Genomic DNA, 27,410 nt, shown 5'->3' on the forward strand with positions numbered 1-27,410 from the left:
GCTAAAGGAGATGTGAGAGCACCACCAAACCCTGGAATCAGACAAGAACACACCTCAACCTGTCAGTTCAGGGGAAAGATTAATCTTGCTGCTAGGCTTAAGAAAGGCCACTTAAGCTGAGAGCAAAACCGTGTATCACCTTGAGCCTAAAGCAGAGCATTCACCCCCAAGATGCTTGGAGAACAAAAATGCAGCTCTGCTGAGGAAACCCTCTGTCCAGTGGATCCCTCCCAGCCCCACCAAGCTGTCCCTTGGCTCCCTCAGGCTTTCACCACTCACCAAGGTTAACAAACCCAAAAGCAAGTCAAAAAGAGCCCCCAGACTCGCTCACAGAAACCAGAAAGCTCCTTGGCAAAGTCCGCAGTGAACAGCGGCGCGCGCAGAGCAGCTCCAGCCCCAAAACCCAAGGCAGGAGCAAATTCTCCTTGCCCACAGCTAATGTGAAAGCCTTACAGTCAGCAAGAAGAAGGGCAGCCTTCTAGCTTGTGGCAAGCACAAAGTGGGATTGAATCATTACTTGGAGAACGTGTTTCAGTGTCTATAAATAAAAACCTGCGAGGCTCCTTGCCAAAGGAGCCCGAGTCAATATCGCTTTTCTATATGCGCTGTCAAACTTTACTTTTAGACAGTATATTAATTACCCAGTCAATAATTGTGGGTTTCATTAGTGTATTAAATACCTCAATCAATAATATTTATCCTTTTCAGAGTCGGTCTTCACCAAAAACAAAGGCAGGAGTATTTTTTGATCCTGCAGTTCAAGAAGTCAGTGCAGCATAGCAGCAAGGCTTTAATGGAAAACATAAAACACTAGAAACAGACAAAAATCGGATTATTACTCTTATTTTTCAGCCTTTTGTACAATAAGCCATGAGGGAATTCCGAGAGCTAAACTGATGGCAGAAAAAATCAGATTTCTTCCTCTTAATTGCTCAGCGGTGATGTCAGAGTGGACATGACAAATGTTCACATCTTTCATTTCTCCATCAGATAAACCAGCAACCAGCTCTGCTCTGCCAACTTTCCTGAGGATAAACTCTCAGAGCAAAGAGCCCATTTCTGGTGCATCCTCTGCAGTGCAGCTTTCCCAAGTGCCTTTATCCTCACCTGGGCTATCCCGGGGAATTACATCCCTATGAGAGGCAACATCCTCATGTGGGACCTTAAAGAAAATTTCATCAGGCACAAAAGGAGATCGGGAGGGTGATTTTTTTTGTTGGTTTTGTTAATTTTTAATCTTGTTGTTGTTGTTGTTTAAAATCTTTTAAAGGGCAAAATGTTTGGGACAAATTAAAAAGAAAAAAAAAAAGCCTTTGCAAGTGTCCAGTTTATTTTAAACAACTTACAAGGATGGGAAAAAAGAAAAGCACAACAAACAGCTGAGGAACACTCCCAAAGGCACGCTTTTGGCATGGCACAGAGGCTGAATTTAACAACAAATCAATGCAATATAAACAGGAAAAAAACTAAAAACAAACAACACCCTACCCCCCAAACACAGACACCTAAACATCCAAATAAAATACACAGAAAAATGCATAACAGACCTCATGAAAAATCCATCTGGCAATCCAAACTACTTTTTTTTTTTTTTTTTATAGATATGCATATGATTGAAATGCAAAAATGTAAACATGAAAAACAGACTTTAAAAACTGCGAGAAGGTCTGTGGGCCTCTTGCATCCTCACAGATAATATATTAAAGAGAATTTCCACTCCCTGTAATAAGATTACTGATATTTACTGCACTACTCCAGTATTTATAATGCCTAATATGCTGCAGACCACTCCTTCCCGTGAACACAGGCTTTGGAAGTAGGCAGCCCACTCCATTTCACGTTTTTGCTAAGCCTTTTATATGAAAGTGATGTGAAATTCCCCTTTCTTCACCATCTGAGTCTCCCCAGCCGCCCTGGAAGCTGAGGGAGAAGCCCTGTGGGGTGGCCACTTGTTCAAGGGCTAGAAAACAAGGAGGCCAAAGGAAAGGTGACAAAAAAAGGACCCAGAAGGAAAGTTACTGTTCCCTGCTCGAGATGATATGATGCTTCTTGGGCAGCAAATGTAAATATCACCAGGAATTAGGAAGGAAAACACCAGACTCAGCAGCTTCCACTGTCACACCCGTTGCACTAAAAGGACAATCCCATCGTGCTGGAACACAGAGCCCACACACACTCACTCATCCCAGCTGCCAGGCAGAGCACACACAGCACAAAGCAGCCAGTCACTCCTGATCCATCCACCACCACCGTTTATTCCTTACAACGGCTCTGAGAATGTATTACTCCTCCAAGCTTGACTTCAGGGACAAAAAACCCCAAACAAACAACAAACCACCTGATGCATCTTAAAAACTCCGTCTGGCTCGAACAGAATCTCCCCTCCAGGGACTCGTAAAGGGTCACTAACAACTCATTTAAAATTCACACCCAGTGAAAACACAGCTCAATCCCACCAGAGGGAATTAAGACAAACAGCAAACTACCTGAACATGGCCCGGCAGAGCATGCTCCAGATCTTCCCCGGCCATGCACAACTTGATGTTCTTGTGTAATTGCCTTGGCACCTGCCTGTTCCCAAACCAGCAGCCTCCCAGTTTCATCTCTGCTGTGCACATTGAATTTAAAGCAAAACAAGAGCAGCCCCAGGAATCCCCACCTCACAGAGATCTGGTTGTGAACAAGTCCAGAAGCCTTTCAATTGAGCAAATACACATTCAGGCCAGGTAATGGCAGAAGCCATCCAGAATAACCTGGGATTGGTAGCAGGGGAGATTTATGATGAGGGGAAGGAAGGCGCAGGCTAGTTTGCCAATAATCCAAATTAGCATTGTGAGTTCACTTAATTAGCATAGTCAGAAGAGCCCAGAGCCTTTGTGAAGTTTTCCACAGCTCCTGCCAGTGGCTGCAGGGTTTGGATGGCCGTGGTCAGCTGGCAGTGAGGTGGAAGGAGAATGGAGACACCTCCACAGCTTCCTTGCCCTCACTTTCCTGGGATTAACAAACAATTTATTAACCAGTTACCTTCAGCAGTTCCAGCCTATGATCAGGGGAAGGAAGGCAAGATAGATAGAGGCATTTATCTTATTTATATAAGTGGGAAATCATATGCCCCTCTCAGGATTCATTCTGCTATATTAGCTCTTCCAGGCCCCTCCTAAAAAAGATCCTCATTCTCCTACTCAGCAGTGTAGTCCTCCTCTGTACTCGCCCCAGCTGAGTTTCTTTTTTGCCTCTCCACATTGCAGGCCAGAGCTGTACATAGCATTCGAGATGAGATCTCACAGCAGAGGCTTATATAATGCTGTGGCACTTGTATAGCTACACTAGAAATACCTTGCCTCACATAGCTTGATGTTTTTATCATATACTAGCTGATTAAAGCATGATTAAAACCCTCCAACTCTTCAGTCACTAATGAGCATCCACTTTAGAGCAGAGGGTTGTTTTTTATTAGTCCTCAAATAAATGGCTTTTCACACAAACTGTTTTAAGTTGATTTTCTGTTCCAGTTCTCAAGGTCATTCAGCTGATCCTGTAAGATATCTTAATGCTCTTGAGCATTGATACCCTGCATCTCTAGTGCTCTGGCTGATGGCACAATAAACCCAGCAATGTGGAAGCACAGCAATTCCCCTCGGGAGAAGGAGCTGCCCCAGCAGAGGCAGGTGTGCCACACTCAGAGCAGCAAACACCTGCCAAAAACAACACCCATAAAAACTTCCTGGCGTACGTGGATGGGCCCAGGAATTGGAAATGAGCCTCCAGGAACATTGTGCACTACCACTTGTTCCCAGTTTCCTAAAACCGGGTAGGAGGGATAGGAAGGGAGCAGTACTAAAAGACTGGTTAGCAGAGTGGAAAGATGGATTATCACCACTAACCTACCATTTGTCAATCCAGAACTGTGCTGAAGACTGTAATTTTCTAGTCAATGCTTTATAAGCAAGGTCAGAGGAAACAAATACTTCAATAAAAAAAATGCAAGACATCAGCAGAAGAACCCAGTCGTGATCCTCAGAATCCAAAAAAGAAGAGGTTGTGTTTGCAATTAATGGGCCCAGAATAATGTGCTTCATGTCCATCAATGGAAATGACATTTACAGTACTTAAACACCAAGACTTGAGATGACAAACAGGAAATCACAGGGAATAAAGGGCACCAACTGAATACACTAAGAAACTGTGCTCCACGGAGCAAAATAAATAAATAAATCTCACTTCTGCCACCAGAGCCCCACTGCAGCACTGCCTGGATGCTTGGAGCTGTGCAGCAAATGCCAAGCTGTGAGCTGCAGCCAGGGAACACATAATTAATGTGATTAGGAGCACACAGAGCTAGCATGCTCTGCTGACTGAAAAGCCCAGTAGCATAATTACTGTTTTCTGTACTAGCTCTATGTCTGAACAAATCTCAAAGCCTGGTTAGTTTTAGACTGCTGTGTAAACGTCAATAAAAATCCCAGAAGTGCCAGCTCATCAGCATTCTCAGGCACAGAAATGGTGAAAATATCACTGCATTTCCATGCTGTTAACATCAGGCAAGGAAGTCTCCATTCTTCAGGCTAACCTTAGAGTTTGTAATAAGGTAACATCTCCCCCAAGTGAATGCTTATTATGAAAGCTAATTAATTGCTTTCCAGTAATGAGAAGTCTTTGGTGTTCAAAGAAAGCAAAATTCACTACACAGGAATTAAACAGTGTTTATTGAAACAAAGCACCCCCCACTTAAAGACCTCTTTCTGATTAACATCATTACAAATAAAGCCAAAGAAACTCAACATACAAACATACAAAACATGTATAGGCAGGAAGGGCGAGCCAAAAAAAAAGAAAATCAGTCAGAAATCCATAGTATTAATTGAAGAGAAAACTAAAGCAATGCTTTGTAGTTGCCTGGATTTCCCTGGGGGATGGAGAGTCAATGCTTATCTGCCTTCCTCAGAAGAGACAATTTTGATTAATATCAGACCCATCTGACTCAGTCTATTAAACCCTGAAGGAAGGATATTCTTCAGATATAAGAGATATGTCTTTGATTAATAATTCTACCATATTGCCATTCCAAGCATTAACAACTGCATGGCACCTGTGGAAAGTGAAAGCCTTTGAATTCTATGGAAGGGAACTAACTTGTACTAATAGACCTGTTCTCTTTTGTCCAGATCTGAAAGCTCTGTGACACTGCTCCTCCTGCCCTCTGCTGAACAAGTCAAAGTGTCAAGGTTGTCACTAGTCCCTTGCAAAGCAGACAAAATGGTTATATAATTCAGCTTTACATATAGGAAGAGAGCAAAGTTACTTCAGACATTCTGAGTGGTTTCTCTAAAGAAAGACCTTGGCAATCTGTCTGGAGATTCCTCTTCAGCTCTGTCAGAGTTTAACAGACCACAACAGGTTACAAAGTGGTGGCCATCAGAGTGCACTCTTACTTCCCAGGGCACATCTCCAGAGAAATGCATCAAATCACTCAGCCCACTACACTGGGTGTAACTAATGCCCAATTGTCACACACGAGGTGGGGAAAATGTCAGTGTAACGTTATCTATTGAGTTTCTCCTGCAAAGTCTAGGCTCAAGCAGCCAGCGCCGGCCTCCTCATCCCAGCTGAGCATTTCTCCTGATGTTGGCAATCAACCTCTTGCTGTATTCTCTGTAGTTCACGGGTTTGACGTCCATTGCTGTGGCCTTAATACGAGACTCATCCTGCAAAAGAGACATTTTAGTATGTAAAAGAACATGAAGCACTCCAGGCACTTGGTTCCAACATCCTTCTGCCCCAGTAACTTACTGCTCATGCTATCTGGGTTAGCTGGGAGTGCCAACACGGCCCCCAGAGCTGGTATGTTGTTTTCATGTGAAACCAGCCACTCTTGATGAGCCTGAGAGGGAGCAGCAAGGATCCCTCCCTCAGTGCTCAAGATCGACAGTATTTGTGTGATCTTTGGAATCTTCTGTTCTCTGTGAGCAAGGGAAACCTCTCCCCACAAACATAAGAGGAGGAAGTCACCTCCTATGGAGACAAGCTGAACTACAAAAGCCACAAGTTCCATTATTTGCCTTTTGGGCAACACTCACGTTGTAAGTCTCCAGCTTCACCCGGATCCTGAACTCGTAGGTGTTGAAGTTTGCATTTTGGAACACTTCTTCAAAAGCCTGCTCGTTCTGAGGGAAGGACAAAGACAGGGATCAGCTGCAGACACTCCCAGTAGTGCCATGAAACTGAGAACAGCTCAGCTTTTGGGGAGGTTGGCAAAACACTGGAACTACCTGGCCCACACAGGCAGAGCTGAGTCTTCCATCATCACATTTTAGATGCCAAACCCGTAATTCAAAGGTTTTTAAAAATAAAAAGGTGATGACTTTTTAGCTGCTTAAACAAAGGAACATACAATTGCACTGAATCTGCAACCAGGTATAAGGAACAAAAATACTACAAATCTTCAGGAGCTGCCAAACTGGCTAATTCTGGTGTTGTGCTGTGATCACAAACACTGACAGAGTTAACCATTTCCTTATTAATTGCCTTATTAGGCATTCTGGTTTTCTGCTTATCCATCAAAGCTGCATGTATCCTTCCCATCCTGACACAGGCCTATTTAGGAGAATGTTCTATAAAAAAAATCAGATCCATGTTTTGAACGTGCTTTAATAACCATGAGAAGACTGTGTCATATTTATAACATAAGCTGCTTCTAATTACCATATGAACACTAAACATCATCATCATCATTTATAATAGACAATTTGTCAAAACAGTAGAAAAGGAGCAGGCAAGTCGTGGAGGCTGTGGGAAAAAAAAAAAGTTTATTTTTGTAAAAATATGAGTCGTAAAAACCTTTGCTGACATTCAAAAAAAAATCCTGCATCTCCCTGATGATACTGACAAGTAATTATTAATGCATTTATCTACCAGATGCACTTGACTTGATCAGTCACTCCAGCAGCAGACAGAGCATCTGATCTGGAATTGAATCCACCCCAGTTCCACTCACATTCCAAGTGTTACATCTGCTGTTTTTCACTGTGTGCAGCACTATTTTACACTACACAGTGATTCTCCTAGGGTTTAGAAAAGCACAACAAATGGAGGTGAACAGGAGCAGCTAGGTTCACAGATTACAGAATTTAGGCATATCCCTCCTGAATATTAAAACCCCTTCCTCTGGCCATCTTATGGATTAGAGGATAAGAAAACTCGCTTAATAAAGCATTTAGCTCCTCTCTGCAGCTCTGTCACAAACTGTGCTAACCATTAGTGAGTTGAAAATGCCCTCAGCATAGCAGTCACTGCTACCCCACATTACCTCCTTTGGTATCTAACAAGCACAGGCAAGAGGCAGATGAAAAACCTTGCACATGTATCTCTGCTTAGCGTGGTCACGGGCTGTACATGAACTCCATCCATACTGTGAGCACTGAAAAGACTCCCACCAACTTCACAAGACACTGCATCAGCTCTATCAGAGAAAAACCACTAAGAAAAGCTTACTGCAAATGCATCGAGTACCATTTTTAAAGGCTCATAAAAGTGTCAAATCAAAACCAATTTCTCCTGGAACACAAAGCATTCCTGCTCAAGGGCTCACTCCATATTATGTTCCATTTTCTATCCTCAGCCATTTCCATTAGGCAGCTCTTCAAAAGACATTACATGTTTGTACTGGTACATAGGATCTGCTGTCTCTCCTTCCCCACCCAGATCTCTTCAGCATTAAAAGCGACTAAGAAATTTTGTTTATAAACTCTAGCAGAGATTAAGCATGGCTGAAGTAAGAAAATATTGACAGGTTAAGAATGTCTGAAAATGGAAATGTGCAAGCATGTCTAATTAGAATCCCCCCAGCTAGACATCTTCCTGCAGAACAGAGGTGGCCAGGCTTTGTAATACCACAAAAACTCAGCATCCCAGAAGCACAACCTTTGTACCCTTCACCTCTGACAGCCAGAGTGCAGAAAATCTCCAAAAAAAATCATTCCATATTACAGGAAATACAGCCCTGCTCTGCAGAAACAGAGGTCTACAACAGTGTCTCAAGGCAACAGCCTCAACAACCCCTCCTGCTTCATTTCCCTCCCAGAGCCAAGCAATGGGTTAACCAACAACTGGGATATCTGTGGAGCCCTGGAATCAACCAGCCTTAGCCTGGGAGCACAGCAAGGCTCATATGCAATTCAAGAACTTATCATGCATTCCGCGTCGTCATTTAAAAACAAAACAAAGCCACACAGTTTTTATACAGTACACAAGTTTAAAAAAAAAAAATCAGGAAAAGATTATTTTGGTTGGAAGAAAGACAAAGGCAGCAGAAAAGCACACAGTGACAAAAGGGAAGATAATACTGCCTGTTAGTGTCTAATGACTTAAAACCTTAAAAATTGTTCTAATCTGCACAGAAAGATCACTTCAGCACCTCTGCCAATGACCTGCTTTACAAATTGTGATCTTCATGAGACCCACAACATTCTGATATTTGGTGGGGGAAAAAAGAGCCTTCAAAAGTGGGCTCACACACATCAGTTCAAAAAGCTTCCTGCCTACTAAACGAAGATACATACAAAGTGTTCTAGAACTTTTTGATTTTGTAAACAAATTTTTGGAACACATCAGGGGTAATGTTGTCAGCATTCGTTGCTAAACTAGGTGGTTTTTTTAGATTCTTCCTATCTAGGTACAATGATAAACCAGGCTGTGTTTTCAACAGGAGCCAAACTGTTCAAGCTGTCAGTCCCCCAAAGGCTGTGGCACAACCCTGGAGTGAGCAGCTGCCTCTCCAGGTTCAGGTGATGAGGACAGGCTGATCTGCAGCTTTCAGCAGCCAAAAGAGCTCAGGGGGAGACAGACTGACTGTGGGAGCAAACTATGGGGGAAAGCAGGCAAATCTCTGTTCTTCAGGCAGATGGCCTGTGGAAAATAATCCTGAGGAGAGTAAACAAGTCCCTGCCAAGAACTTCAGGCTAGGGAGAAGCAATGATTTGTGAACTTGTAAAAGATACTGAAGGCCAACATCTGGAGGACAACCTTGGGCTGAGCTGAGCTGGCCTCTCACCCAGAGAAAGGGCAAATCAAATCCGTGACAAATGAAGCAGAATATCCCTTTCTTTCATATGGCATTATTTTATGTATTTTAAATGGTGTTAATTCCCACAGCAAGTACATGAACATGCCCCAGTGCCTTTGCCATGTTTGCTGTTCATTCACACAAATACCAGACCATGCTCTCTGGTGCATCAGCACTGGTGCTCCACACAAACCTTACACCTTTGCCAGAGCTGCCTTCAAAACATTACAAGAATATTTCCTTACCAGAAGGATCAAAAAAACAAAAAAAAACCCCACCAAGATATCGGAGGGCAGCCCAATAGAGGATGAATGAAATGTAGTTCAACTTCAAGGCAAACAGTAAAAATACAACAAGCTAATTGACTGACCTTTTCCTTCAGTTCTCCCAGGAAAGCTGCATTTTGGCCAAGAATGAATTCTGCTGTATCTTGAAAACAAGTCACCCACTGATATTCCAAACAGTCTGCAATGGTCACCTAGAATACAACAACAAAACCCAAAAGGTTATTTCAGCCAGTTGCCTTTTCCTCCAGAAAGAAGACAACACAAAAGAAAAAAAAAATAACTCAAAGCTACAGAGTTTTAAATTTCCAGTAACTCTCAGAGCCTGACCTGTGTGTCCTTTCAATCCCTGTGGGTGGAAAGCAGTGACCTCCTACCTTTTTTAAGCTCCACAGAATGTCCATAACTTAACACAAGTTAACACTGGCAGTGGATTGAACCACAGGGAAAGGCCAACAAGATCACAGCAGGACAACACTGATGGAAGCTCAGCTGTGTCCTGCTGCCACTGAAGAGCCATGAGCAGGAACAGGTATCCCAGAACAACAACACAGCAGCAACCCTGCAAACTGAATTCACTTTGCACATACCTGAATACTTGAGCATAAATTCATGGAACATTATGTTATGGTACGAGGAAACTATCAAAACACTCTAAGATAGCTAAAAGTTAATAGATCAATTAAAAGACTGGTTTAGTTAAAAGATCAATTTCCAGTCTACATGCATTTCCTGGCTGCTTTGACAATTAGGAATGAGGAAATGGGAGACACTGCTCTGAAGGCCTCGAGTGTACCCTCAGCATCCTCTATATATTCGACAAGAATGACTCTGCTATGGAAAGCAGTTCATGCATTCCTAGAAGTCATCTGATAAAAATTATTCAGAAGCAGTTCGTGTTTTAAGGAGGCTGCAGGGATAGTTCCTTTCTCTCTGCATGCCCACCTGGCAGAGCATTTCAAAGAAGCAGCTACAACTCTTAATTCATAATGTAAAACAGGAGAAAGTTCAATGCCTATGGTGTAAGTGGGCATCACAATAATAATCCCCAGACAACTTTCTAAAGCAGACTCCATTAAAGCACGAGGCAGAACAATACCTACCAAAAAAAAAACTGTACTAAATATAGGTAGCAGCTGTAAAAGTGCAATTACTGCTCTCCAGAAATGCCATTTTACTTCAGTTTATCTTCACTACTGAAGAGGCGGAGGCCATCTGTATTCTGCACTGCATAGTACACTTGGAAACCAGAACCAACTGAGCTAGCAGCAACTTTTTGGCAAAGAGAAAAGCTTTTAATTGGAGCAGGAGGAAAACAAACTGCTAATCAGCTCAATGAAACATCCCCTCACTCAGGTACGGCGCACAAAGCAGCTAAACACCCTGCAACTCACAGGCAGCACTGGACAGACAAGGTTCCTTCAAAAGATTTCCTGCTCGGATTGTGCTGGGAACGTGGCAGGAAAGGCCCTGCAGTCTGGTCCGGGGACTCACCAGGAGCATCAGGCGGTACTTGAAGTTGGGGAATTCGCGGTCACACTTCTCGCAGCGGTAAAGTCCGTTCTGCTGGTCTATCACCTTCTTGTTGCAATCCTGAGAGGGACACGCCTGGTACATGCAGTTCTCTTTGCGCAGATGTACAATTGTGCCCACACAGCTAAAATAATCTGCCTGGGAGAGAGTGAGTGTGCAACATTAGCCTCAAAATACTCAATGTTTCCCCCCGTTCTGAATTAACTACAAAAGCAAGGCGACCATACTTGGATATTTAGGATTTGAAAGCTTAACAGCTATGGATTACTGGGAAACTGTAAATCAACCCCTCTGTTGCAATAATTTTTAGGCTTCCATTATGTTAATAAAGCCCCTACAGCAAGATTATTTTGTGTTTCCATTGCAGGAAACTCCAATTGCTAGGTCTTCTTTAGATAAAGCATATTTGATTCTCCATTGTGTCTGTTCAAATCTGCACTTTTTCACAGGATTAAGATTCTGCACTTTCCTATGCTTCTTTCAGGAACCAATACAAAAACCAGAAAGCCTATTGTGTAGTGTTACAGATAAGCATTTGATTAAACTATAGCCTACAGAACCAAATACCCACTCACCACACTAAAATAATCATCATAATGGTTTAAGACCACGGTCAAGTCTTTCAGCAGAAAAACAGAGGTTGCTTAAGAAGCATGGGCAAAAATTGTCACAGAAAATAGCTGAATTACAGGGAAAGTGTTCAGAGCCAGGCTGGATGGGACCCTGAGCCTTATCTAAGGGGTGGCATCCCTGCCCATGATAGAGGGTTTGGAAAGAGGTGATCTTTAAGGTCCCTTCCAGTCCAAACCATTCTATGATTTTAAAAGTTTTTTCCATGGATAGAAGCTCTTGTGTATCCCAAACAGCTTAGCACTTAAGTCTGAGACAAAAAAACCCCAAAACAAACAAAAAAAACCCCCACAAAAAGCCACAAAACAAAACAATCAAACAAAAAAACCCAAACAAAATAAAACCCAAAAAAACCCACAACAAAAAAAAACCCCAAAAAAACCAGCCTAAGTCTAGAGAGGTTTCTGGAATGAAAAGCCAAGGACCTGGGGTTTATTACCATCTTTTCTATTGACCAAGTGTGCACCCTTGAAAACCACTTCCTCCTAATGCACCTGTTTCTCCTAGAACACTCTGTGCTGCTTCTTTGAACATCTTTGGGGTAAAAACATCCTCCCTTCATTTACACGAGGCTCAAAATTCTCTTGCAAACAAAGTATCATGTTGCATCAGCAACAAGCTTGGATTTATTCGAAAAACAATAATATTAATTAATAGCATAAATTCCAAGACAGTAAACACCTACTGCTCAACTTGGACTACTTCAATAAGAAGAATACCTGCACAAAGCCTTGCTTTTTATTTTCTCCCCAATACACAAAGCTTGTACCGAGTGGCCATGCCTTACCTTATCTCCTTGTCCCAAGTTCTCAGATTTGGCTTCAAACAAAGTTTTCCAGTTGGTATTTGCTCCAGCTGCTGGCCCACCCCTCACATCAGAGATGGAGGCACACTCCAGAAGCTGCCCCTCGGAGTCAAACCTGCAACCACAGAGATGCACTTCTATTTTTGGAGAGCAGACCACACAGACTTATCAAAAGCTTACGTTTATTTTCATGTGCTCGATACATGAGGGATTTTTTATCAATGATTGCAAAGGAAACAATTACGGTAATATGTGTATATTGCAAACAAAAATAGCATTTCAGAATAAGTTAATAGTCTGACTTAATTAGCACAGTATTTTATAAACCCACAAAAGGAGGACAGCTTTGTTCTATATAACTGCAATTTGTTTGCCAGCTAGTGGTCAAACCACGCACTGCACACTTCTTAGAGGCAGCCAGATAACAAGATTTAAGGGCATCAAGATATTTCCATAATTAAAATTAAATTACATGGTACCATTATCTTCGCAGCAGCTTCGAAAGAAAAAGCAAATAGCATTGAAGAGATTATGCTTCCTCTGTTAAAATCAGAAAGCACAGCTCTTCAGCAAAAGGTTGCACTGCATTCCCGTTGTGATGGGCTTTGTGATTTCACAAACACACCAACGAGGCTCCAAGATTGAGCTTAATTAAAGCGTGACAGTAATAGCTCAGACCCACAATCAATTTTATCTCCAACAAGCCTCTGAAGCACGAGAGAGCTCAATGACAAATGGAGGATGCCATTTATTTCATCCACATTTGGGTGATGTAACTGGAATCTGAAGACTCAGGATTCACAAGTCTGATGCTGCTGGCACTTAACCCTCTTCACACACACACACCACATCTCACCACATTCATACTTACAACAGACAATTTAACAGCTACTCACAGGAGAAGCAACAATGAAATCGCTTTGTTTTGCTGACAATAAGAGAGTTATTTTGCTATCTGAAAAATATCTGGCAAGAACTAGACATTGAGAGATGTCAAACAGTCCCTCCACACTAACTGAGTGTGTATCAGATTCCACACAATGGAAAAGCCTGTGGAAAAAAAATACCATTCTCTCAGATCAAGCCTCAGAAAGTAGAGCTGGTCAAGCCTGATTTCATGCTGCCTTCCAAGGCTTTGGGTCAGCATGCACTAGCCCGATTTCAATTTTTCAAGGTCTGTCATGGAATTAAAAGTTTGTTGAATTGAACAACTGAAGAAGGACAGCCTTCCAGGCTCTAGGGCTTGCAAGCCAGAGAAGCCTCTGCAGCCCTGGAAGCCGTAGCCTCTGCCACCTTCCCTCGGTGCTACACACACTGCTCAAGCACAGAGAAACAAAATAAAACAAATACTCTGCAGGAGGGTGAAACAAAGCAACATAAACACACTCCTACCATCCTCGGAGCTTGAAAGCCTCTGGGCTATCAGGGTTGATGACAACTGTGCTGGAGGACAGGACAGACAGGCTTCTGCCACCAAAGTCAGAGACACGGGCTCCTTTGATGGCAATCACAGGTTGTCTGGACCCATCAAACTGTTCAGCCTGCATGTGTGAAAAACCAGAGAGCAGCAGCAGCCCGTTACAGGAAAGGCACTGAACTTGTGTCATAATTCACAGATCATGACAAGAGACCAAACCTGAATCAAACTGCCCCACTGTATCTAAAAGGTAAGGGTTTGAATGGTGTCAGTAGGAGTTTAAGCAAAGGTAGGTGACAATTTTCTGTGCAATCCTAACACCCTGTTTCCTGGGGAACCAGAGAATCCTTAAATCACACCACGGGTTTGTTAGAAAGGACTGGTCCCCTCTGCCAGCAGCTTTACACCAGGATTTTAGGAAGGGAGATGTGTTATGGGAATGCAAACAAAATTAATTGTTCATATCAGACTCCTCAGGAGATGAAACAACTCACTCAGCTTCACTGAGCCAATCATGTCCATCTTACTACCACTTACACAAAAGTGCAGCTATGCTGACCAAACATTTTTACTCAACTTTCCATCTTGTTTTTTATGTCATAAAGCTGCTCTAATGCTGTTCAACTGCCATCGCCTGAGTAGTCTGACACTAACAAAGAACCTCATGGCAGGAGAGAGGGTTTGAAAGGTATAGATTTTATGGACCCCACACCACTCAGCAAGCAAGGGGAGGCTCATGTACTTAAAGATAACAAATGAGCTGGAGTTGAAGCAGTACTTACTGTACCCATGAGATGCAAAAAGAATAGAAAACACATCCCAGGAGTCATGGCAGTGACTGCTGTAAAGGACATACAGATTCTAACCCTAACTGTGCCAGCTGCAAGCCATACATCACTCCCCCTCAATGCTAATTGATATTTCTATTCTACAAGCAAGCAAACAGATTTAACTTTACAAAATGCAGACCCTGATCTCTGTTGGAAGAGTTATGCCAGGAGTTGTATACCAGTAGTCTCTCCTATTATAACCTAGTTAAATCTTAAGGCTTTGCAATACTGAACTTCAGTTTACTTCATCTGTATCAGCAGATGGTTAATGGTGTTTAGGTACCTACAGTATCAGTGCACTTGATCATTTAGCCATAAAGCATCACTGTCAAGCTGGCAGGATCACTCCCATTTTATAGACTGGCACATAAATCCCTAAGTATCTATAACAACAGTGGAAAACAAAGTAGTCTGTTAAAAAGATAAGGAAACAGTTCACTGCAACTGTTCAAACTTTCAGTGAAAGGCTCTGACGCTTTAAACTCCCAGTCTGAGACAGAGCCTCTCAACCTGCTCATTAGGGGTAACATGTATCCCATCCTACAAATAAAATTCATCTCATCTGAGACAGCCATAGCCACCAGGCTTTTCCATCATCAAACTGCAGCTCACACCCTTTCCTAAACCAGGAGCCCGTTACTTTCAGTATTTTGGCTTGAGACATAATGTCTGCAGTTGTTCAGAACACATTAGTCAGATCATGTCAGCAGTTTGTCAGGGAAAGGTAAGAACATCACACCTGAATGCAACCAGACAGTCTTTCACCTTCTCTCGGCCTCTGATCCTTGAACACCCAGGACTGTGGCAGTGCTGTGCCCATCTCAGGTGACAACAGCACTTCCTCGCCCTACACCAAGGAAGCTTTGTTAAGAGCAGGTAAGAGAGCACATACCTCATTTCCCCACAGTGTAGCTGTCACCAGTTTCCCTGATGTATCCATCAGATGCACGTTCCTCTTTGAAACCTCCCTATTGTTAGCTTTCACTGTAATTTTAGTGACATCTTCGTAGCTCTTGCAAATTCCAATTACATCTGAGAAACAGTTACAATTTAGAGTTACTCAAGGGTCACAATTGGAGAACACAAGATCACAAGAGAAGAATTCAAACCTACTGTCAGATTTTTACCTTGTATCCCAGCTCCCTATTGAAATGAAATCTGATATGGAAATTAAGTGTATTATGGTAGGAATGTTCCACTACAGAACTCTTCAGTGCTTTAATTTTGTTGACGCAGTCATTAAGATATTCATGAATGCAAGCCTCACCACATTAGAGAGATCAAGGCATTGTACTATCTTTTCCCATCACATTCTGTCAAAGGACTTCAGTCCTGATCATGTAACACACTTGCTGTTAAAGCACAAGCAAGAGCCTTCAAAGTGACTGGAACACAATGAAACAACTGGCTCGTGCCTCCACGTAACTCTGCAATTACAAGTTGCAACTTTAACAAGTCTGCACGCTCAGGTGGTAAGAGCTGAAGCAATCCCCTGTGCAGACCCTAAAAATACACCACTTTTAATATTACCCATCTACCTTTAAAATTCCCAGCTGAATGTCTCTGAATCACAGGCATCTTGTGCCTCTGAAACCTGAGAACCCTCGCCCCCACCCAAGCCTCTGATTTTTCCGGAGTACTCTGCCCAACGAATTACAGAAAAACAAACCTCCAATACTTCATACAGCAAGCCAAAACAGTCATGCAACTTGGACTTGGATGCAATGAATTATGCCAAAATCACTACAGAGATAATTAGATAGTGAAAGAAAGCAAGACCACAGAAGGTATGAAATGCACACATGCTGAGCAAGGGCATTTTTTCTTTCAGCCTTTTTCTGTGGAAAACAGCGATCACAGTACAATAAACAACTATCACCTACTGTCTTCAGTTTGAAGCACAAGTTTGAAGAATAATTGCTATATATTGTTAGAAAACAGGCAAAATCATCTTAACAGGAAATTTGCCTGAGGAATTTTTAATGGCAACCATCACTGGATGACTTCAATTAAGAGATCACAACACTCGAAGCATCCCATGCTCACTACCTGCCCAGAATTCAGGACACAAAAATCAAACTTCAAAGCTTTAAAATTCGCCATTTTTCTACTTTGACTGACCAACAATCGAGTCTTTGGGCGTGTTCTCCAAGTCAGAGATGGATACAAAATCAAACTGAACAGATGGAAGATGCTGGGCATCATCACAGGGCACAACTGAAGTCTCATTAGTGAATGTAATCTCATAGTCATTCTTAACAGCTGTATATTGCTTGTTAGCAGTCTTCAAATTGCCTTTGGTAAAATAATATACCTACAGGAGAAAGCAATGAAACAGGGGATATTATCAGTAGCCAGGGAAAATAGATTGTGTTCACCTTTAAAAATCCTTGCTAGGCTCAAGTTCCTCTTTCCCAGCTCCTGTCAGTCTAAGAAAGCACAAAGCTACCATACCTTGTTCAATTCAATGAGTGGAAAGAACTTGTCTGCTTGATCATTGAATGCAGTAGCTCTAATCTCACCCTGCAGGAAAATAGGGGAGCTGGTCAGAAGTGAAATTTGGCATGGAAAAAGATTAAGAAGAAAAAAAAATAAAAAATCTTTGCAATGTTAAGTGGGAGCAGTCCTGCAGTGACAGTGGGGTCTGCCAGGGTAGCTCCAGGCGTGTGAGAAACAAACAACATTCTCTTCACATCTGTACTTAGAGCTCAAATGACATATTCTACACCTGACAATCAAACCTCATATTCAAGTCTCATTAGTACATCTACAGCTTCAGAATAAAAGGCATAAGAAGTGCATCCATCATAGAGACACCTCTGAAAATGCCAGTAAAAACTGGCAGTGAGGAAATAAAATTCAAATACACCCCACAGCTCCACAAGTTAGCACACAGTATATTGTGATGGCTCCCACTCAGATATGTCTATAAGTAAGAATTAATAACAATTATACCCTCACTAGATATAAACACTGTTTAAAAAAAAATAGACACTATGCAGAGAAAACAAATGCCTGGTGACAAAATGTTACATTATTAACCTCACATTTTACACTCAATATAATCTAGCAGAATCTTGTTTGTTTTCACGACAGAAGGCTGTAATTTGATAAGAGGTTTGACAAACTGCAAGTTCAGTTAGATTAACCAGATACCATTCCCCAAACAAATCACAGAGGAGATTTCTCAGTGTTACAATAATTTGTACTCCAATTTCCTCATGAAAATTGAAAGCTTGTAACTTGGAGGTAATGCTCCTCTCACTCCCTGTTTTGTAAGGTGTAGCTCAGCCAGGAGGAGATGTCACTCTCAATCTACAGGAAACCACCACAACCCTCAGTATTAGGTTGTCAGTTTGCATAAACAACTCTATTTTGAAGCTGCAAAAATCCAGTCACACACTGTAGACTTTGATGAAAAATAATCAGCAATGCTGCACATTTAAGACTTCATTCTGGATAAAAACTGGCACGTTGATGTGCAACTTAATGAATGCAGGGATACAAGTTTCAGTTGTAATAAAAAAAAATCATTTCCGAAAAATGCACTTTATTTCCTCTATTCTGTCTTTATGAAAGGTTCATCAGCATCTGGCATACATTATCTTTGTCTCAACATATGACACTTACACTTTCATCAACCAGCTCTATGGAAAAGAGCTTTCCTTCCCCACGAGAGTTGCTCCACGTGCGGATCTGACCTTTTTGGGTAACGCGAGCACAAATGGTCCACCTGAAATCATTCGAGAAATCACTGCTCTGCATCTCTTTGCATCTTTTTAAAGAAGAGATTGACTTGGCAAACCTTTGGAACTGGAATGTGACTATTTAAAAGCCAGAATCTTCCCACTGCACCTCAGCAACTCTTTGCTTTCTGTTTTAATGGCCTAGACCATTAAAGACAGAAAGTTGTAGAGAAGGCAACAAAGCAGCCATAAAGCATCCAGTATGATAATAATAGTGAACAATCCCTCTGCACAGAAGCAGGCCTCAAATCTTTCACTCTTCTAGGGCACATTTCTCACACAGCAGTTTGCCTGCTCTGAAAAGCCACGCCAGAACTCAAGAGCTCAATTATAGGATTCGCATTTAACTTGGGTAATCAAATCAGTTTGCATAACTTAAAAATGTCATTCACTAAATAATTACATCCTCATGCTTTTCAACAGCTCAGTAGCTGAAGTGAATAGCTTACTGAGCTGTTTTGTCATTAAGTTACCAAAATGAAGGTTGCTTTAGGAAAAAAAAAAATCCCAGACAAGTCAATCGATTTTCAACTAAAATATTAAAAACCTATCAAGCTCAGCAGGGCAACTGCACCAAGACAATGTGAAGGCAAATCTCAGATTGTTAAGAGTGTTGATGCAATTTAAAAAGATAAAAAAAAAAAGAAAGAAAAGAACACCCTTTGCCACAGAAAAAAAAAATCAGAAAACAAAAACCCTAAACAAAAACCCAAAACAACAACAGCAAAACAAAACCCCATAAAAACAAAACAAAGCCCACCAGTGTTTCTGTGGAAGGTTTTCTGCTTGTATCTCTGGGTGGTTTTGTGGTTGCTGTTGGGTTGGTTTGTTTGAACTTCACCAATAAAATCCAAAGAACTCAATGAATTATTTGACAGAGGCTCACACATAGAAAATCAAAACAAAGCTATTGTTCCCTCACGCCTGTGAGATGAACAAGGCCTGGCAAACCACAAGAACTCACTTGGACTGGTATGGATTCAAGCTGGCAATCGGCACCACTTTGATCTGAGACCCCCCAGGTGTCTTCAGGGCACTGGGAGCACTCGCTTTTCCAAACTGGTTGGAGGGAGCGTGGTACTTGGGAGCAGCAGCACCTTCCAAAAACCACAACAGAGCAGGGAGGATTTCAGCCTCACACACAAAAATCAGGTTAAAACCAACTCAGGGTGCAGAACTTTCCCACCGTGGCATGGGGAGCCACACTGGCAAAGTTCCAGGGAACACTTTGTGCCATGTGGGCACCACAGAGGGGCTGGAAGCTTGTTGCATCGTTTCTGCTCTTGGTCACAAGTGTTTTCTAGGCTGCGAAATGCTGCAGAAGAGACACTTTCAGACCTTTTGGAGTGCTTGCACTTAAGTGGAGATGTGTCCAGAGTCAACCACTTGAACAGAGTTTAAGTGGCAAACAACTGTTTAGCAGTAAATTCTCTAAAATAACAGAATCACAGGGTGGGTTTGGGTTGGAAATGACTCATTCCAACCCCCTGCCAGGGACAGGGACACCTTCCACAAACAACCTCACCCTCAGCCCCATCCAACCCAGCCCTGAACACTTCCAGGGATGGGAAGTGTTAGATGAAGACACCACTCGGGGGAACGACTAAGGAAAAACACCTCACAAATAGTTTCTTGACATGAAGTGATACTGCTAATTCTAACCTCAAACTTGTCAATGTATATGCAAAAAAACCTCTTGTGATCAGCTTTAAGCAAGGAAGGAGAAGCTTGTTTTCTGCTGCAAGTTTCTAAGCAAATGTCAAAATTTTACTATTTAAAAATCCTTCCTAAACACAGGGGTAAAGAATGCAGACAAGTTAAAGTAGCACCAAGAATTAGGATTGACAACTTTTTAGCTAAAAAAAAAAGAAGTCTAAAGGCTGACATTTAAATTGACTGTATCTTCCAGTATCTCACTGAAATCTTGATCAAAAAACATGTTTCTAGATGTACTATCAAATAAATTCAGTGTATTGCCTAAAATGTTTGGCCTCTATCTCAGCACTGGTAATATACACAGTTAGTGGCCAGCTCCAAACTGCAGCCTAATTTGGGTGTCCACACAGCACTGCTTCAAGAATGCAGTGTAAACTGAATAAAGTTGGGGTTTTTGGGCTTTTTTTCTTCTTGGGGAAGAAAAGGGACAAATTTTCCCCCCTTTTATAACCAGTTCTCTTGAGATAATTCACCTTGTCAAGCTATGGGCTGCTCCTCAATGGAGAGTTTCTTGTGCAACACCACTAAAGAAAGGATTTTATTTAAACTGAAGCTGTAGTTTCTCACTGATCACATATCAGAATTCCTGCCCAGGATGACTCTTACCTGCTCCAGACAAATTGCCATTTTGTTGTTGTGGTTTGCTGGCTGCTGGGTTTCCTGCTGGAGCTGCAGAACGTTGCCCTTGTCCTGGTAATTAAAATGGAAAGAGACCATAGAGTAGGGAGCACATTAATTACAAGGACCCTTTTAGGAAATAAGACTTGCTTGCAAAATAAATAAAAAAAATTAATTAAACCCACTGAGAACATGCTAAAATCCAGGTATTTAAGACACTGGAGCAGCCAGCTATCTGTTGAACATTACCATGAAGGAATTCCAGTCAGATCTCTTTCCTCAAGCACCTGCTTTCTACTTGGAAAGAACTCAGGGCTGATGGTGATTTAAAAGGACAGCCCTGAAGTAATCTTGACAACTTTTCAGTGTTTATCAGCTGCTATTGCTCTGACAGGTAGTTTCTGCTCCTACCTAACAGCTATGATAAAAAAAAACTGTAGAGAATTCTGTCTCATCACTCAGAAAGGGCCAAAAATCCACTGGGTAAAGTCAAATCTGAAGTTAACCCAAGACAAAGAAAACTCCTGCTGCATTTTATTTTTGAAATATGAAGATGTTTAATGCGGGGGTGATGGAGCCATCACTTCAGAATTCACCAGGGCCCCACTTGACACACAGCAGTAAATTGCTTAGGGAGCAAAGTGATGCCATAGTAAGAACAGTGTCCATTTTTTCAGATTTCAGGACTTTTACTTGCTCTAAATTAATGATAAATTACAAGGCAAAGAGCAGACAGGCGTATCTAAAGTAAAAGTCCATTAAAAGACTAATTTCCCATTCAAAAATTTGAATTCCTTTACAATATAATTTGCCTCTAGATGAGAAAATATCCAACATTTTTGTCCTTTTGGACACAACTAATGCTTAAGGTCTTGCTTTGCAGGGAGACCTAGGCCTGAGCAGGAAAAACCCCTGTGATTTGGGATGTGAGGAGGAATATGGTCAGAGAAAGTGGAAAAGAAGATCAGACCAAGCCTGGAGAGCACCATGAGGAACAAAAGCAGAGAATCCCAGGACAGAGGGATGGCACCCAAGTACAGGAATGGAGCAGAAGCAACACAAGGACACCCCAGTGAGGTGTTGCCTGATGTGGCAGAGTCTACAGAGGTAACCCCCTGGTTATTTTTAATCCAAAATCCAGGTCCTTGCACAAACCCCAATCTCTTAACTTGCCGCAGTAGAGTCACATCAGTGAACTGGTGACAGTCTCCCTGGCAACAGCGTGACGTCAAACTGCAAAATGTGTATTTACTGCAGGTTCCACTAGATGGAGGAGCCAGGTCTCCCCCTTGCTCCGTGGCCTCAGGTGCTCAGAGGGTCAACACTCCACACCCAAATTCATTTTGTGCAAGGGAAGGTGGAAAAAAACCCAACAAGACGCATTAAGAGAAAAATATGTCTGGTCAGGGGAGGAATATTCAGGAAGAACAGAATGTGGGTATGAAGCAGCAAGAGGTTTCCTTATTACTTTTGTTCCAAATATGTTTCTTTCTGTAGGAATTTGTGATTAAAAAAAAAACCTCCACCGAAAACCAAACCAAAGACCACCACATCCATTGGAACACGTGTGCGTTATGAAACACAAATTCACATTTTAATGGCTGCCTACCCACAGCCGAGTGTTTCTCAACAGAGTAAGAATAAATTCACACATCTGTGCATGTGTTCAAATACAGAAGTAGCAGAAATATCTCTCCAATTTTCTCGCTTGCAGAGCCTAGGGACTCCTAAACTGTGATTTTTGGTGGCTGGTGGCCTACAGATCACTTAAAGTGCTCAGAAAACCGAGGAGGCTGCCTGGTTTTTGCTGTTAGTTTTTATTAGCAGGAGGTGAAAAAAGCAGCTGAAATACCTGCTCACATTTCTGCTGTATATGGTAGATTAGGCAAACCCAAGACCTTTGCCTGCAGCTGCCCCACAGCCCACTCAAAGGCAATAACTGTGTAACAGGAGCCCTGAGCTTCCAATAATTTGTCACCAAGAGGTTTTGCCACAGTGCCATGACACCAGACCTGCCCCAGAACTGAGCAGCAGGGAAGGGAGAGAAGGGAAAAAAAATGCACTTTGAAACAACACACCCCTAAATCACAGCAGTGGGAAGGGGAAGAGGAAGGAGTTCAAGTGAACGTGCAAGTACATAAACATCTCAACATGGAAAGATTAATGACAGAAGTTAAACATAAGTAGCAAGTCATTGTCAAAGTGAAAAGAAAGTCCAGCACCAGAGTAATTTGAATGAGATTAACGACAGTAATAACACAACCATCCAGTCTTCAACAAGAACTCAACTGCTCAGTCTTAATTTTCAATACTATTATGAGAGGCTGCCTGAAAAGTTTTTATGATTTGTAATAAGAAGATTGTGTCTCCAGCTTCCTTGTTAGGCAGATTAACCACCTACTGCTCCCATGTAAAGTGGCCAAAAGCCAGCTTCTCACCCCCCTGGGTCCCACTGTGCTATTACAGTCTGAGAAAGAATATTCCTTAATCCTAGGTCTGGCAGTCTGAGATCTGTATTTCAGGGAAAACCAAAAGTAGGGCTAAAAGATACATTTTTAAAATACCAGAACTTACTTTTTTTTAAAAAAAAGAAACCATGAAGTACATTTAAGACGCTCATTTTGCATTAGCTGAGTGTCCCTCAAAAATACAATTTCTTAACATATACAGGAACTTAGAGACTATGCAACTTGAAATACACACCTCTGCCATTTCGTCAAGGACTTCATGACAAATCTTGCAGCTTTCAGAGCAGCAAGGCTGGGTTAAAGCTTACCTAATCTAAACTATTACCATCTTCTGTATCAGAAGCCTTATTTAGTACCAAATAAAAGGGTATGAAGTCGTCAGAATAAGATCAGTGTTAAAATGAAATACACATCACATCTTTTTTGGCATCTTTTACCTCGTGCAAGCCCACACATACTATGACCACAGACCTGTAACATCGCCAAAAGAGTTTAGATTTGAAACCTTCACTGCAGAGTATTTTTGTAAGCCCAAATGAAGAACACAACTTTGATCAAAGTAATGGTAATTTTACCAGGATTTATAGTTAAAGGTATATTTTCAGCTCAATTCTGTCAGATACCACGTTCTCAGTGGTTTCTAAGCAACAATATAACTGAAAAACACTATAGTTCACAAGCTCTTGTATCACATAAGCAGGGAAATGGGAGAAAGGCACAAAACAGTCTGCTCAGTAGCTATTCTGAAAGTCTTGGTCTCTACAGCAACTGTGGGATTAAACCATAAAATCTGAGATGTCAACACATTTTTTAAACAGCAATTAGCTAAGTAACTATCAAAGGAACAAAGGATTCTTTAGGCTCATTTAACATACGCCCCTCTTAATTCCCTTGGAAAAAGTTAATGAAGAAAGATGTCTTTGCCTTTGCAACAGAATAGATTTTTAACCAGAAGAGCAATGTACCTACCACCGCTGTTTGTCCAAACTATTCTACAGAAAACTCTTGCCACTAATGTGTGGTCCCTTAGTAATAAAAATATATTAGTCCACTTCACTCAGGATAAAAAAAAATATCTTCAGGAAGAGCTGTTTGCTATTAAATTCCAGCCATTATCTGTGTATACATCACTAACAGAGCTGTTCAAATATTTTCTTTAAGTGCTTATTATTCTCCTTCCTTTTTAAAAGATCAGAATTGGAAGAGCAGAACAGACTTTTGAACGTTCTCAGAGGGAAAAATGTTTTAATTTAAAAAACCATTTGCATGAGAACTGCAAGCTCAGCACACAGAAGTGAAGAACACAGTTATTTATGCAACATAACAGATCCAAAGGGATTCATGGCAGGTCAGATTAAGGTCCACCCAGTGCCTCAATTCTTTTTCAGCTGGGCATGGTAGGAATGGGTGCTTAGGGAATTCTGTGCTCTCCTTGTTTTCATACCAGTCTCTCTGTCTATGTACTTGGAACAATCTAAGTTTTAGTGCTTCCTGCACCTAACATTCATGCAGAGGATGTATTGTTATGTTTAACAGCCTTTAATGGATTTCTCTTTCACATCTAATTGCTTTTTGAACCTGTGCCAATTTTTGGCACCTACCTCCACAAGTTTCAGCATTTAACTGTGCAGTTTAGGGGTGTGGTGCAGCCTTTGTTTTACAACCACTGCCTGACAGCACGAGAGCTAAAGAGCATCAAAGGAACATAGAAAAGAGAGAGAGAGAGATTCATCATTCTTTATTCATCCCCTCCATGCCATCTTAGACTTTTACAGATCATTATTCCGTCTTCCTCCTCCTGTTTCTTTCCAGACAGGAGAAATTAGAATCTATTTGATTACTCATTATGAGGAGACATAAAATCGCTTCCGCTTACTTACTGGAACTCGAGGTAGAGACCACTCACTACCATAAAAACCTGTCAAGGTTATAAGGGATGGATGCTCCAAACACCATGGAGAGACTCAAGCTTCAGCCACGGTGCAGAGTTTACTAAAATAGGAACAAACCCCAGTTTGTGTGACGTGAACAAAAAGGATTTTCAAGATCCGGGCATCACTATTCCAGGCATAAAAAAAAACCTGAACGTGTCTGCCTGCTTTTTTCAAATGAAAGAAGAGAAGCTGAAAGGCTCTGAGGTGACAGAAAAGTATTTACTTACAGCTACTCACCCTCATTGTATGGCTGGGGATTGCCAATAGGCCCAGCAACCTGATCAGCAGTTTGCAGGACGTTTACATCCATCAGGATCACCACTCTCCTACAACACAGAGCAGAAAATAAAGCAAATAAAGCAGCAATTAAAGACTGCCACTCCCTCTGCAGCTCCCATCTCTGGATATCCTTTGCAGCAGGTGAGAAAACCAAACATTAAGAGGCTGATTCTTTGGATGAAGGATCTGGGAGACAAAAGCTTTCCCCTGTCAACTAAGCCCTCTCTTGAGGGACAAGTAAGCTTGAAACAATATCAAGGACACTTGATATCACTGCATCAAGGACAGGCCTGAACAGACACCAAAAATAGCTTGGGAAACCATTGTGTTTTAAAAGTAGCTGAACCATACCAGATTTTTATTCCCTGCCTCAAAAGGTGTTGTCGTCTCCCCAGAATAAAAAGAATACAAACCTCAGTTCATATCCTGCTAGACATACACACAATTTTTCTGTTATATTTTCACCTGGATCCCTTCTAATTTTGCAATATCCCATCCCCTCAAATTTTCCTCCTATCCTATTTCCTCAAATTCTAATAAAGGCCAGATTCCACAACACCTAAGTAACAAGATACCTTTATTGGTTTTTTTTTTCCAATAGCAGAGAATTGTAAGAAAACTTTGTACAAGTATTTGGAGTACTCCAGCTGGAAACTTTATATTACTAATTCCGTGTACCAGAGACATCTGATCCCACTAGAGTCACGTTCTGCAATTTACTTCTTCTGTTACTGGTGCTGTGGACTTCCCCCTTCACACCCTAAAGCCTGAGTATTGTCAGATAATCCCAACCAAAAGCACTTGGCCTCTGCTTAGTCACAAAGCACAGAGCCCCCACTGGTGCAGCTGCCTTTCTGTAGGGCTGAACTTAAAGATTATCACCAATACCTTCCATCTTTCAGGCTGTTGACAATGAATCTGTTAACCTGGCAAATACACCGGGCTGACAAGCGCTCCTCTTCCACCAGGGAGTTCAGCTGTGTTGCCAACATGAAGGCTGCAGGAGCAGAAGGAAAATATTGAAACAATTCACAATGTCAGCTTTAAAAGGGGCTGCCACACCTTTTCCAGCCAGTCAAGTATTGCACTGGATCTACAACTCGACAAAGAAAACAGTGCAACTGCTAAGACGTCACCAAAACTGACCATAAAGTATGCTGTATTCACTCCCCACACTTCAGAGTGCAGTGATAGCTAGAATATCACAGAACTAAGAGGAAGATTAAGCTAAATTACTTTTACATCAATGTTACATGCATAGGCTTCTGTACTTTCATTATAAGTTGATTGCTAATATTTCACAAGGTTCCAAAAGTCAAAGACTTCACCTAAGTGACAAAAAGCAGTTGCATCCTTCAGAGTCTGCGGCCCAGTGAGAAACCACATTCTCCTTCAATATTTATTTCATCACTTTGCATCCAGTCACCAGAGCAGGAACTTCATCACCCTTAGCATCTGCACACTTAGAAAAACCTCACTGCAGCTGGTCATACTCACAGGAGAGGGTGTTCACCCCATCACTCATCAGCACTCGGTAACGTGGGGGCCCAGTTCCTGTGGCAATAGCCCGTGTATTCTGCAGGGAAAAAAACCCCAGGCTGTCAGTTCACACTTGTTCAGAAACTTCTCAAAAACAGAAAATGACATTAACAACAAGCGACTTATCTATTCGGCTTTTTTGAACAGTAATACCAAGGGCATAGCCCAAGTAATGTAGCACAAAATGAAGAGAATTAAGAATAGAGCAGGCTTGCTCGGCTTCTCTGCAGAGGAAAGTCTGGCTGCGCTCAGGACCCCTCATGGGCCACCGAGGGAAGGGACAGTACTCACGATTACTTGTAGCACGGGCTTGGAGACCTCCTCCCCTTGCATTATGGCCTGCAGAAACGAAAGAGACGCTCAGGAAAGTGCCACCGGAACGCCTCGCCACCCACAGGGACCGAGCCACAGAATCAATGAGCTCGGGCGCCTGCGACCATCGCGCCCAACCCATGAAGGGCTGCAACCAAGGAGCTGAGGAGGAACTGCCGAGGAAGAGCCAGGGACGCGGGTGTGGCCGCCACCGCTGGACCAGGACACCCCCCGGGAC

General features: G+C 42.0%; 1 protein-coding gene across 1 annotated transcript; it reads right to left on the reverse strand.

The window, feature by feature from the left end:
* Positions 1-4,683: 4,683 nt before the first annotated feature.
* Positions 4,684-27,218, reverse strand: RPA1 (replication protein A1). The gene is made up of 16 exons (XM_038157667.1): positions 27,152-27,218; positions 26,819-26,897; positions 26,210-26,318; positions 25,280-25,368; positions 20,629-20,712; positions 19,271-19,403; positions 18,191-18,293; positions 17,015-17,083; positions 16,682-16,874; positions 15,453-15,592; positions 13,706-13,854; positions 12,296-12,428; positions 10,840-11,016; positions 9,432-9,539; positions 6,078-6,164; positions 4,684-5,705 (listed from the first exon to the last, which is right to left on the reverse strand). Exons 1-16 carry the CDS (start codon positions 27,191-27,193, stop codon positions 5,598-5,600), a joined length of 1,803 nt encoding a protein of 600 aa, XP_038013595.1. The 5' UTR covers positions 27,194-27,218; the 3' UTR covers positions 4,684-5,597.
* Positions 27,219-27,410: the final 192 nt, after the last annotated feature.

The sequence above is a fragment of the Motacilla alba genome, chromosome 19, assembly GCF_015832195.1.
Source record: "Motacilla alba alba isolate MOTALB_02 chromosome 19, Motacilla_alba_V1.0_pri, whole genome shotgun sequence".
NCBI classification, from domain to species: Eukaryota; Metazoa; Chordata; class Aves; order Passeriformes; family Motacillidae; genus Motacilla; species Motacilla alba.

Coding starts and splice junctions, on each gene's coding strand:
- RPA1 (XM_038157667.1), bottom strand. CDS start 27,193: ATGCAAGGGGAGGAGGTCTCCAAGCCCGTGCTACAAGTAATC. Junction 17,084..18,190: donor TAGAGCTGGTTGATGAAAGT/GTAAGTGTCATA, acceptor ATTTTCCTGCAG/GGTGAGATTAGAGCTACTGC. Junction 11,017..12,295: donor ACTTGGGACAAGGAGATAAG/GTAAGGCATGGC, acceptor ACTCTCTCCCAG/GCAGATTATTTTAGCTGTGT.